This window comes from Callorhinus ursinus, unplaced genomic scaffold, assembly GCF_003265705.2.
Source record: "Callorhinus ursinus isolate GAN/ISIS: 27379988/994484 unplaced genomic scaffold, GSC_fseal_2.0 scaffold63, whole genome shotgun sequence".
Lineage (NCBI taxonomy): Eukaryota > Metazoa > Chordata > Mammalia > Carnivora > Otariidae > Callorhinus > Callorhinus ursinus.
Window position 1 is genome coordinate 478,227 of NW_027397125.1, and position 13,120 is coordinate 491,346.

The following is a 13,120-nucleotide window of genomic DNA, read 5'->3' on the forward strand; positions in this document are numbered from 1 at the left end:
TATCACGTATCTTGCTCAGATTTGTTTTCTCTAAGGTTTTACAGCGATTTAGATAATTTGAAGGAAACCCTGAAGGGAGGAGTAAGAGACGGAAAGATGGGGAGAGAGTGGGAGAGAGCGCTAGAGAGAATTATTTCTAAAAGCACCTGTGAGTCCATACTGATGGTAAATATATCACACACACACGGAGACAGGCAGAGATCTTCCTTATAGTAGTAGAGTAACAGGAACGAATAAATAGAGAAGAAATGATAGAGTTAGAACATCGTATTTTGCAACCATCATCATCATAATTCAGGCCAGAATCTTCAGTGGATGCTAAACTTGTGAGTGAATGTTTCAGGAGGAACAGAATATTTATATAGTATCAAAGCATCACCTATAAGATAAACCTCAAAGTAGAGAACAGTCATTTTACAGGGGAGAAACCTGGCCGACACTACCCTAACCAAATGGTCAAAGTTGACATAACTAATAATATAACAATCGTCTTGAAGAGGTATGGCTGAGAAAGACAAGGATCACCTCCCTGGAATTCCTGCCTAAAATGCATTGCCTGAATCTAACCATGAGGAAATATGAGACAAACGCAAATTAAGAAATCTTCTACAAAATAAATACACTCTTCAAAAATACCAGTCATGAAAGACGAAGGATGAGGAAATGTTCCAGATGAAAGGAAACTAAAGAGACATGACAACTGAGTGTAATGTGTGATCCTGGACTAGGGAAAAAAAATAGCTCTAAAGAATATTATTGGGACAACTGATGAAATTTGAATACGTTATATCGATTAAATAATAGTCCTGTGTCACTGTCAGATCTGATTTTGATCATTGTACTGTGATTATGTAAGTGAATATCCTTGTTCTTAGGAAACACACATTGAAGTCTTAAGGGACAAAGGCATGATGTCTTCAAGGAATTCTTAAAAGGTTCAGAAAAAACTGTAATATACATATAATTTGTATTTATAGTATAATATTCATTACATTCAAGAGATACTGAATTATGTACATGGAGAGAAAGAGAACTCTAAAGATGTATATCAAAACTCAAAATGGATTAAAGACCTAAATGTGAGACCTGAAACCATAAAAATCCTAGAAGAGAACACAGGCAGTAATTCTCTGACATTGGTCATAGCGCCATTTTTCTAGATATTTCTCCTAAGACAAAGGAAACAAAAGCAAAATAAACATTGGGACTACATCAAAATAAAAAAGCTTTTGCACAGCAAAGGAAACCATCAACAAAACAAAAAGAGAACCTACTGAATGGGAGAAGATAATTTGCAAATGACATCCGATAAGGGGTTGGTACCCAAAATATATAAAGATACCAAAAAAAAAAAATCAAATAATCCAATTAAAAATGGACAGAGGATCTGAATAGACGTTTTTTCAAAGAAGACATCCAGATGGCCAACAGACACATGAAAAGATGCTCAACATCACTGATCATCAGGGAAATGCAAGTCAAAACCACAATGAGATATCACCTTACACCAGTTAGAATGGCTAAAATCAAAATGATAAAGAGAACAAGTGTTGGTGAGGGTATGGAGAGAAAGAAACCCTCATTCACTATTGGTGGGAATGCAAACTGGTGCAGCCATTGTGAAAATCAGTATGGAGGTTCCTCAAAAAATTAAAAAGAGAAATACCATATGATCCAATAATTCCACTACTAGGTGTTTATCCAAAGAAAATGAAAACCCTAATTTGAAAAGATACACGCACCCCTATATTTATTGTGGCATTATTTACAATAGCCAAGATACGGAAGCAGCACAAGTGTCCATCAACTGACGAATGGATAAGGAAAACGTAGTATATATACATATATATATATAATTTCACAAAAATACAAAGTGAAAAAAAAAAAGGTTGGATGTGTTAATGTATGTCTAAGAACCTTTCCAACACTGAGGGTTTCTGAATTGAAATCCATTCACAGCTCTCAGCGTGGTGTAAGCCCAGGGCTTTGCCCCTCCCCCGCTCACAGGTCCCTAACCTCTCCCCTGCCCTTCCTGCCAGGAGAGCCACTCCTGCTCTCTCCCCCTTGTTTCCTTCCAGTTGTATAACTGTAAGATAATATAACGTGTAATATCTATAATGTATAATATAATGTAAGAAAACTGCAGAGTTCTTGGGAGTTCTTCAGAGAAAGACTACACGATTTTAGTCAAAGGAATAAGGAACTCCCAAGAGAAATTAAGCTTCTGCTATCTATTTTATCCCTTCTTCTTTTCATATAATTCACATTTCCTGTCTAGCAGGTCCTCCATCTCACAGTTAAATATGCCTTAAGCACCTTCCTTAAAACAAGGAAACCAAAAACCGTCCTGAATTCAAACCCCTCCAGCTTCCATCCTCCCTGCTTCCCTTCAGGGCTCTACCTTTAGAGACGCTCTCCCTCCCCTCTGCTCCTGCCCACCCTTCACCCGCTGCAAACTGCCTTCTGCCTTCACCACTCTATTGAAGCTACTCTTACCAACTCACCAGCCACCTGCTGATAAATAAAGCTGATGGGCAGTTGTTGACGCTCATTTCATCTACTGGTAGCATTTGATGCCGTTAACCACTTCTAGAAAGATTCTCACAGCCCTCATGCCCCAGTTCCCGATCCTCCTCCAATGACTCTGGCTGCTCTTTCTCAAGTCTCCACTGCAGGCCCCTCTAACTCTGCCTGTCCCTGAAATGCGGGTGCTCCTTAGAGTTCTTTCGTAGGCCCACTCTACTTGGCTTCCTGTGTGTAACTTCAGAGCTTCGGGCTCATATTTCTGCATGCCTACCTGACAGCCCCACTTGTATGTCTCATATATTCTTCAAACTCAACATCTTCAAATCTGAACTTCTCACTTTGGCCAGGGTTCCTTATCTCAGAGAACAGCAAGCCTGGCATTCATCCTTGACTCTTCTCTCAACCTGCACACCAATCAGTCAATAATTCCTAGTAATTCCAACATTCATCTACATCAGGCCAGCCCACCATTCAGCATCTACTAATATTACTACCACAACCACCAACTTCCAGCCTCCAACCTCTACTTCACTCTGCATTTAAAATGATCTTTCTAATGCCAAAATATGATGTCGCTTTGCTGCTCAAAACCTTTCAGGGGCACCTCATGTCTTCAAACCTGAAGTCCAAACAGCTTAACATGGCTCATAATGTCCTTCATGACAAGGTCATTCCAACCACTTACCCCCAGGACTTCTTTTCAGTTCTTTGGGCAAGCCAACGTCCCTCACATCCATGGCTTAGAATGTGCCATGGTCTCTTGGAACATTCTTTCCTTTTCATCTGGCTAATTCCTATCGTCCTCCCTCTGGATATAGAATTAAATGTGTATCAATAGCAACCTGTACTGCCCCTCTCACAGCACATACTTCCCTCAAGTGCTACCATTTGTTTCTAAGTCTGCCCCTGCGTACTGGACTGAGTTTTGTAGCATCTGTGACTATATCCACCTTGTTCACCACTGTGTTCCCAACCAAGGCCACTGCCTACAGTCAAAAGAAGCCGCTCAGAGGGCTCCCACTTGCATTGTATGGGAACTCTGTAGTCTTCCAAATTATCATTCCCCGAAGTTTTCTGCCCTCCCCTGTCTGAACCTTTGGGAAACATCTTTTCGCTTAGTGGCCCAATCCAATTCTGAAGTATCACTCAGTTTCTTTCACAAATAGTTATTTTTCTCTAGATATTAACTCACACTTTTCTATCCTTAGATATCATCAATGCAGCATTAATTGGATTCCACTAACTCAAAATTTGCAATTATTAGACCCAAGGATACTTAAATAAAAATCCATTAATACCATTACTGTGAAGATTCAACTTTTTGCTTCTAAGGAAAAAGAACTCTTACACTAGAACTTATGAAATCGAAGATTCATTTAACACATTATTCTCTTTTGAATTTAATTATTAATTTTTACAAAAATAGAACAATCTTTTTAGTTATGATACTTCACATTCAAATGTAAGCCGTGGTGAAGTGAGGTTTTCCATTGCCTTATTTTATTTCTTAGAGTAATAATAAAGTTAATATGCTTTTTGATTTTCAACTTTGAAAGAAGCTTTTCCAAATACACGAAGATTTATTATATATTTCTCTTTCTTTGTTTTAACTGAGAATCATGTTTCACTTTGAATGGGTTACCAAACTGAGCACCTGTGATTACTAATTAAGAGACAGTATCTTGCAGTATTTTCTTCCATATGTGGCATTGGACTAGGAGACTATTCTTCTTCACTAGGACATTTCCCTTCATTGTGAGCTTCCCACTAAGTCAATTGTCTGTAGAACAAGATAAAACCTATTACCCCAGCCACTGACAGACTAAGGGGCAGAGTCCATTAGTTACTAAGAAATGAATGTCTTCGAGAGCAGGTCCAGGTTCATGTTTTGTAAAACCTTGATGAACTTTGCCAAGCACACTAGGAGAAACAAGAAGGCAGGTATGCATTTTGTCAGCCTCAAGCGATTTTCTGATCCAAACATCTGACTTTCACAAGGATGTGATTAATAAAAACAAAATGGCTGCCCAGCATGTTTTAACTGATTCTGACTGGAATGGTGGCTACAGATGACTGTCCGAAGTCTGCTCCTTGGCCCCCGAACCCAGACACTTCAATTTCACTTAATCCATTAGGCCAGGCTCTCAGTCTTAAAACCATTCTATAGAGATGATGTGAATTATCAATATAGAATTAAAGACTACATGTAGCTACCAACACAGCTTTAATTTTCCCCCAACATGCTCTCATACAATACTGCTAGGAGAATAAGTTGGTGAAACCTTTTGAAAGGCAATATGGCCTGATGTATCACTTTCCTTAAGAATATTCATATAACTTAAGTTAGCAATTATACTAAGAAATAAGCCTAAATGGAGAAGCCTGGGAACATAAGAATGTTCAATGAAGGACAGAAGGATTATTTATAATAGCAACACCAGAAACAGGGAAATGAACAGGAAGGGGTAATATTTTGTGTTTGCTTTCTACTACTACATACCATTTTTAGTATTTTATATTTGTTAACACATTTAATTGGCGTAATAACCCTATGAAGCAGGGCCCTTACTTTTTCCTTTTTTCAGATAAGAAAATTGAAGCACAGAGAGGGATTTGCCCAAGCTAGTGCTGGAGCTGAGACGGGGCGAGGGGGTCAAAGAATCCAGCTCCAGAAACCGCCCTTCAAAGTACTATCATGTGGGGCGCCTGAGTGGCTCAGTTGGTTAAGCATCTCCTTTTGGCTCAGATCATGATCCCAGGGTCCTGGGATCGAGCCCCACATCAGGGTCCCTGCTCAGCAAGGGAGTCTGTTTCTCCCCCTCCCCCTGCTCATGTTCGCTCTCTCACTCACTCTCTCTCTTTCAAATAAAATAAAATCTTTAAAACAATAAAAAACAAAGTACTATCATGCTTTCTCATATGTTATGTAGTTAAGAGTGTTTGCAATAATGTGGGAAAATACTTATCATGTCTAGTTAGAAAAAGAAACATGATCATAAATATGAAAATTAAAACAGGAAAAGAAAAAAACTCAAACCTCTATGCTTAGAAAAAGAGATTCGAGATTTAGACACCAGTATGGTATTAGTGATGATCTTTCGGTGGTGGAATGACAATTTTTCCCTGTTATTTTGTATTTTTTAAAGTAAGCATGTATTGTTTTTCAGATAGTAAAAACGATCACTTACTCCTCTTTAAAGTTCTCATGTGCTTCTTGCCCCCAGGTCTGAAAACTGTGCAGGTCCATTTACACACAGATATTTTTTTTTTTAAGATTTTTTAATTTTTGAGTAATTCTCTACACCCACTGTGGGGCTCGAACTCACAACCTTGAGATCAAGAGTTGCATGCTCCATTGACTGAGCCAGCCAGGTGCCCCTAACACATGGATATTTTTTGATAAATACAATATAGTACTGTAAATGTATTTTCCTTACAATTTTGTTAATAACATTTTCTTTTCTCTAGCTTGCTTTGTTCTAGGAATATAGTATGTAATATATATAAAACATACAAAATATGTGTTAATTGACTGGTTATGTTATTGGTAAGGCTTCTGGTCAACAGTAGCTCTTAGTAGTTTAGTTTTGGAGGAGTCAAAGGCTGTATGTGAATTTTCAACTGCAAGGGGTGGGGAGGTCAGTGCCCTTGACCCCCGTGTTTTCAACTGTACTTCCTGCCTCCTTGCTTCACTTCATACTTCATTGCAATTTGTTTTTTCCTCCTGGTCCTTATTTCTCCCATCTTTTATTTCTTATTTATAAATCTATTTTTCTTTCTTTCTTCTTCCTCCTGTATTGTTCTCTCCTCCCTTCCCCACCCCACAAGGCTCATGAGCAGAAGAAGGAAAAGCCCCACCTAGCCCCACGTGCCTGGTAGTCTCTTCCCTCTATCCTCTCCCAGTGGGTATATGTGGGGCGGGGGGGAGTTGCCGGGGAAAGTGAGGTATTTTCTGAAAAAACGGTAATTTTTAACATCGTGTTTTAGTGTTTCTAATGGCTTCTAAAATTGTTGACATAAAATTCTTTGACCTAAAAATTTGGGGTGACGTGGCTAGTCACGGATTCGAGCCCCCATTGGTTTCCCAGCATTCTCTGCTTTCTGCTCCTTTCTCTGCTGTTGGTGAACGACAGACATCTTTTGACATCTGTTCCTGGCAACCTCTTCTGTGCTCCCTGTTCCTGCGACTTTTTTGCTTTTCCTTCTTGCCTTTCCTTCTTCCAGGCCTGCACTTCCCTTGGGAGCATGATCCTGCCCTCAGACAGTCAGCAGTCCTCAGGCCAGCCTTCGGCTCCCAGGAATGCCTGGCTGGCTGGTTGGGTGGGCTCATCCCAAGGCCACTTGCATCGTTACAACCTGATTTTCACAGGAGTAGAAGCAGCAATATCGATGCCTCGAGGCATGAGGTAACGAGTACCCTCTGTTCTCCCAGGTCATCCCTCACCCACTGGGCTTCAAGGTCAAAAACAGCTGCTAAGCAGGTTAGATTAGAAGACAGAGTAGGTCAGCTAACAGGGCCTGTCTAGACCGTCCTTCCCCAAATTCTAGGCTCCTTATAAGAGTTGGCTACAGATTAAGAACAAGGCTGAAGTCATCTAAACCTTTATTCCCTGTTAGCGATTTTTGTAGACTGGTAGTCTTAAAAATATAAGCAGTTTCTCCTTCAAAATATGCCTGCCTTGCTGCAGTCCTTCGAATTTCCCACCCGTCCTATTGCTAGAGCCTCACGCCCAGCCTCATTGACCCAGGCCTCTCCTTGCCTTGCTTCCGGAAGGATGGTTTCTCTCATGCCCTTCTTGGATAAAAATGACCTTGACTGCGGATGCATCAAGCTCAAGTGCTAAGTTTGGTGTCCTCCCCCCACAACAAGGAAAAAGGAAACGCCACTTTTTCTTTCTGATTGTAAAAGTAGCACGTGTTCCTTGTAAACAACCAGATCGCATCAGGCAAGATGTAAAGGCGTGGACAAGAAAGCGGCAACCCTTTGTGATTTTCCCTCCCGGGGAGAGAGATGCGCCATCAATCAGTGTGTTTTGTTGAGCTTTCAAAATCCCACATGGCCCACCGGGTTTGCCATGACCGTTCCTCCTTGATACCCCTGGTCAGGCCCCTTTCCTCTCTGCAGCTCCACATGCTCACTCCTACTTCTGGGGCTTTGCTTGTGGTGTTCCGTCCTCTGTAATGGCCCCCCACTTCCCCTCCATCCATTCAGTTCATCCCTCACTGTGAAAATCTTTGAGAGCACAAGTCTTGCTTGCTGCATGGAGCCTTCCGAGCCTTACCAATATCCAGAACAGGTTCTCTGTGCCACACGATTCAACCCTCTAACTGTCTCCTTCTGGTGTTATCCTATCTCCCTTAGATCATAGACTGTCAGGGAACTGGGATGATGATGCCCTATGCTTTTCTGGAGCCTCAGGATATGGTGGGGAAACATGAAGTCTGCCTAATAAATACATATGAAAAAAATGGTTAATTGAGTAGCTCCCTTTTAATTTAGTGAAATTTCTTACTAATTCTTTAGAGACTAAATTTAATTTCTTATCAGTTCCAGACCTATAGGCTAGTGAAAATTTACGTGAATGTGCTGGAAATGCTTTTTAATCCTACATCTATTCCCAGAGTACCTATGAGGTTTGGGTGCCTATTAAGGCAGGGATTTTCCCTAAGAGAGCTCTTTGGTTCCAAGACAAAGTGGACAAATTGCTGGGGGCATTATTTACTTCCTGCTCACTAAACTGTCCCCCCTTCCATAATCAGTCCATCAAGCTCACACAATCCATGGCACCTAGAATGATGACACCTCCATAAATCAATGCTCAAACTGCTGGTTGGTGCTTAAGTGCCCAGGTGATGAGTGCCCTTCTGCATCTTCTTGGTGCAGAATATTTTGATTGATTTAACAAAAGTGCCAATTCAGTCAAGGGCCATGGAAGGCTCCATGGCATTGAGGAACAATGTCCCAGGACTCCGAGCAAGAGCCCACATGAAAAAGAAACAGTGAACAGCAAGCCGGGATGGAGGCGGTTTTGCCCCCCCCCCCCACAGTTGATGCCTGCGTTTGGACTAAAAGATACATGTGTGGAAGTTGCAAACTGCCAACCAATGAAGGGTTGCAGATGCACACTCACCTCTCATCGCATTTAATCAGAATCACGCTGTCTGTTCCAATCCCCAAAGCTGCGGCTCCCTTCTTGAGAGAAAAATGACTCTGTAAAAAAAAAATATATATATTTGTAATTAGTTATACATAAATTCAAGATCTATTCCCTCAAGTGGTTTTTTTCCTTCTTTAATTTCTAATCTCCCTCAACAGCGTGGATTGCTGAGAGAATATGGCATCCTTCAGCTGAGCTTTGTTTTTTTTTTTTAACTGTGGTAAAATCCATGTAACAGGATTTGCCACCTTAACCATTTTTAAGTGTACAGTTCGGTGGCCTTAAGTACATTCACATAGCTGTGCAACCCTCACCACCATCCACCTCTGGAACTCTTTTCGTCTTGCAGAAGGGAAATTTTGTACCCATTGAACGATAACTCTTCATTCCTCCTCCCTCAGCCCCTGGCAGCCACCATTCTACTTTCTGTCTACACATTTGACGATGTTAGGTGCCTCATGTTAAGTGGGACCATATAGTATTTGTTGTTTGTGACTGGTTTATTTCACTCAGCATAGTGTCCCTGAGGCTCATCCATGTTGTAGCCTGTGTCCTTTTTAAGGCTGAATCCTATTCACTGTAGGTATACCCTACATTTCCATTCATCCATCAATGGATACTTGCATTGCTTCCACCTTTTGGCCATGAGGGATAATGGTGCTAGGAAAGTGGGTGTACAAATATCTCTTCAAGTCCTGCTTTTAATTCTTTTTTGGGTGTATCCCCAGAAATGGAATTGCTGGGTCATATGGTCATTCTATTTTTGAAGACTTGCCATCCTGTTTCCCCACAGCAGCTGCACCTTTTTGTGTCCCCACCAGCAGTGCACGATGGTTCCAATTTCTCCACAATCTTGTCAATAGTGGTTATTTTCTGCTTTTTGATACTAGTCATTCAAATGGGGGTGGGGTGATACCTCATTACGATTTCGATTTGTATCCCCCCCTAATGATTAGTGACGTTGAGTATCTTTTTACGTGCCTATCAGCCCTTTGTACATCATCTTTAAAGAAATGTCTCTACAAATCCTTTGCCCATTTTTGAATGGGTTGTTTTGTGGTGGTGGTTGTTGAATTCACTTGAGTTTCTGAGTGAAAATAACAAGACCCTGGGAATTGTAAATGGACCTGCCACCTCAACACACAGTAATCCAAGCCGATTTTACATATAAGGCATAAAAACAAGCCCACTGCCTCCAGGAACTATGACTATATGGCTTCCAGGCTTATATTTTCCTACCAAGAGATGACACTCAGTCTCCGTCAAGTTTAATGAAATTGTGTGCACTCAAGTAAGAGAAGAAGTTGGCCTTCAGTCCAGCACTCTTCATCCCAGACTTGTTGGGGAGCTAGTTCTCTAGTTTTCGTGCAGGCGACGGCTCAGCCTGAGGCAGGACCAGGGAGAAGGGGTCAGTCGCTGGCTTGGGCAGGACGGTGTGCAGAGAAAGGCCACACTGACAAGCCACCGCCAGATCTTTGTTTGTGCTTTTGGTTATTGATCCCGGGTAGGATTCTGAATCTCAATGGCTGTAATCACGGGGCAATTTGGAGAGCTGAGAGAGGCTAACGTAAGCCCAGCTGTATGGCATCTGCCCAGCAGCCTCTTACTATTAACTACAGATCATTAAGCTGTCCAAAAGGAGGGCTGCTTCCTCAATTTACATCTCCAAAGGATTGCTGACTGGAATTTTAAGTTAGCGTTCCAGAGTGTACTCTCCCTGAATGCCCACTTTTGACTCATCTGAATTCTTAAACATGCAGCACAGGAACTGTTAACACATGTATTTTTAGGGGGTGTGTCTGATAAGCAAGAAGAAATCACATTTATAACAGCGGCAAATAATGTGAACCAATACATGAGGCACGGACTGGAGGAGTTTAAAAGGCCCAGTGGAGCTGAGATGTAATGAGAAGGGGCCATTAGCCTCATTTTACAACCTCAGAAAGACAAAGTAGACCATCGTTACCAAGATACCTGGAAACTAGGAGAGAAAGCTTAACTGGGTTTGTAAAGATGCCTGACGCCCCCAACCAAAACAAAAAAGTGTTCTCTCTTGCATGGTTAGCAGATCCCTGGGTGGCCCCCAGAAGAAGCTGCTCAGAGGAAAACAGCAGTCTGTTACTGTAGGGAGGAAACAGAACAGAGGAGCCAGCTGTCCACTGAGCAAGCAAAGCTACTCAAATTAGGCGCCTCAGTGAATGAGCTCGAAAGCACTGTTAAAATCAAACACACGGAGACCAGACTTGAAAATTTCCTGAGCCAGACAAAAACCAGTTTAGTCATACAAGCAAAGCTTAATTTAGCTTATTTTGCATGACAAACGAGGCTAACAACCTGGGTCACATCTCACTTATGCCTCTGAAAATCATAACTGAAACTTAAATTCTTCCCCCAAATTGATAAGATATAACCACTAACCAATTCTCTATCATTGAAGAAAATTCTAATATTGTTACCAAGCACTGTGAAGAATAAACAGTCCCTGCCTCCGAGATCTCTAAGCTGCTTTATAACAATATCCTCTGAGTCTCATCCCATGTTTTTGGTTTGAGTACTCCCGGTTTGCAAACTGTCTTTTTTTTTGGTGTGTGCACAATAAACCTTCACTAATTACTACTTCAGTGATTCCTTGGTTTTACTTCTGTTTCTGTTTTTGTTTTCCTAAACCTTTGAGAGTATTAAACTGCCAAATGGTAAATTGGGGTGAAGTAAGAGATCTGGTGCACCTGGTCAATGAGAGGAAGTAGTCTTGTCTGGTCTTTAATGAGAAAGAATAGGGATGCTCAAATGAGGAGCAATTACCTAGGATAATTGATCACTGTAGCAAATGCCACACACTTAAAGAAGAATACAGGCCCCAAAAGAAAGCTTGGAGATGGGGAACAAAGGTGATATGAGGCATGAAAACAGAAGATTAGGGACCGAACACTGAGCCTGTTTACATTTTCGGGAAAAGGAGCAGGGAAATCACTAGATGTTATCCACAAATAGCAAGGGACCATGGTGAGCAAGGAGCCTGAGAACAAAAAAAGACACTACCTAATGAGGAAGAAACAGTGAAAACAACTTCAATAGCACATCTCCGTGCTGGTGAGACAGCACATGGGGAATCATTTTTAATCCTTGGCACCACATTTAATGGAACTACTTGTTGATGAACCACCGCAAGCTGGAAGGTGAGGAGCCCGGAAACCAGACATCTGGAGAGAGCTCAGAGGATGCTTGTTCACGAGCAGAAAGCAACAGGGACATGTGGTGTCAAGGTGACAGAAAAAGGATCGATGGCTTCAGAAGGGTGGCTTCAGAAGGTAAATCTATGAACAAAAATTGAAGGCTACGGTGATTCAGATGTGTCCCCAAATCATCAAGACTCTTGTAATGATCAGTCATTCATCAAGAGAATGGCTGGGGGATGGGGGCGTGCCTGGTGGCTCAGTCGGTTAAACCTCTGCCTTAGGCTCAGGTCGTGATCCCAGGATCCTGAGATCGAGTCCCACACCTGCTTAGTAGGGAGCCTGCTTCTCCCTCTCCCACTCCCCCTGCTTGTGCTCTCTCTCTCTCTCTCTGTCAAATAAATAAATAAATAAAATCTTTAAAAAAAATGGCTGGGGAATGAGTTAATGAATATATCCCCTGTATGTCCTCCACCCCGATTTTGGAAAAATAATAGACTTGATAGAATCCAGTGCTTATTTAGAACTAAATCGTATTTCTATTTGGGTAATAGATGTTAAAACCATCTGATTTTTATTTTTTACTAAACAAAATATTCAAGGTTGATGGAAGATTAATTTCTTGATCTTTTTAAAAATATCATAAGTAATCTAGATACAGGCTACATGATTCAGCTGACATTTGAAATATGTGTAAATAGCCATGGGGTTTTATAGTTATACAATCATTGTAATTAAAAAATAAGCAGGCTTTCTGGGCTTGGGTAGGATGAGATTATCCAGAGTAAGGGGAATGCGTGAGAATGAGAGCCCACAGGCTGAGGCAAGGGCATGAACTCCGTCATTCCATCCAGCCCTATGACTAGGGTGCGCATCAGCTCCTTCCTTCTGTAATGGGGACAATAAATCTTCCTTGTCTTTAGGGATGGTGGGAGAACAAGAGGAGTGGTGGAAAGCTCTGGGACAAACCACTTCAGTCTCTTGACATGCTGCTTTAGCTTCCTCTACTGCAATTTAGATGAGTGGTTTGGAAAGCCGCATTAACTATTTCCAGCCATTGTTGGTCACATCCAGATATTTAACTGAGACTCAGGTTCAACTGCCTAGTGGACCACAGGGCTTCAGGGAAAGCCTCTGCTAAGCTGGGGACCAAAGATTATTAAACAGCCCTCAGTCCCCGGCTACCTCCCCTACCTGTCTCCTGCCTCCCCTACTCTTGCTCTCTCTCCCTGATGGTACTGGACTCCCCGGTCTTCTGTGAGC

General features: G+C 41.7%; 1 protein-coding gene across 1 annotated transcript in view; it reads right to left on the minus strand.

Moving 5' to 3' along the window:
• The window catches only part of GAD2 (glutamate decarboxylase 2), a 76,845-nt gene that overhangs the window by 44,055 nt on the left and 19,670 nt on the right, over window positions 1–13,120 (minus strand). Inside the window, exon 8 of the mRNA XM_025891927.2 lies at window positions 8,658–8,737. Coding sequence (XP_025747712.1) covers window positions 8,658–8,737 — 80 coding nt within the window. The remainder of the gene's footprint in view (window positions 1–8,657; window positions 8,738–13,120) is intronic.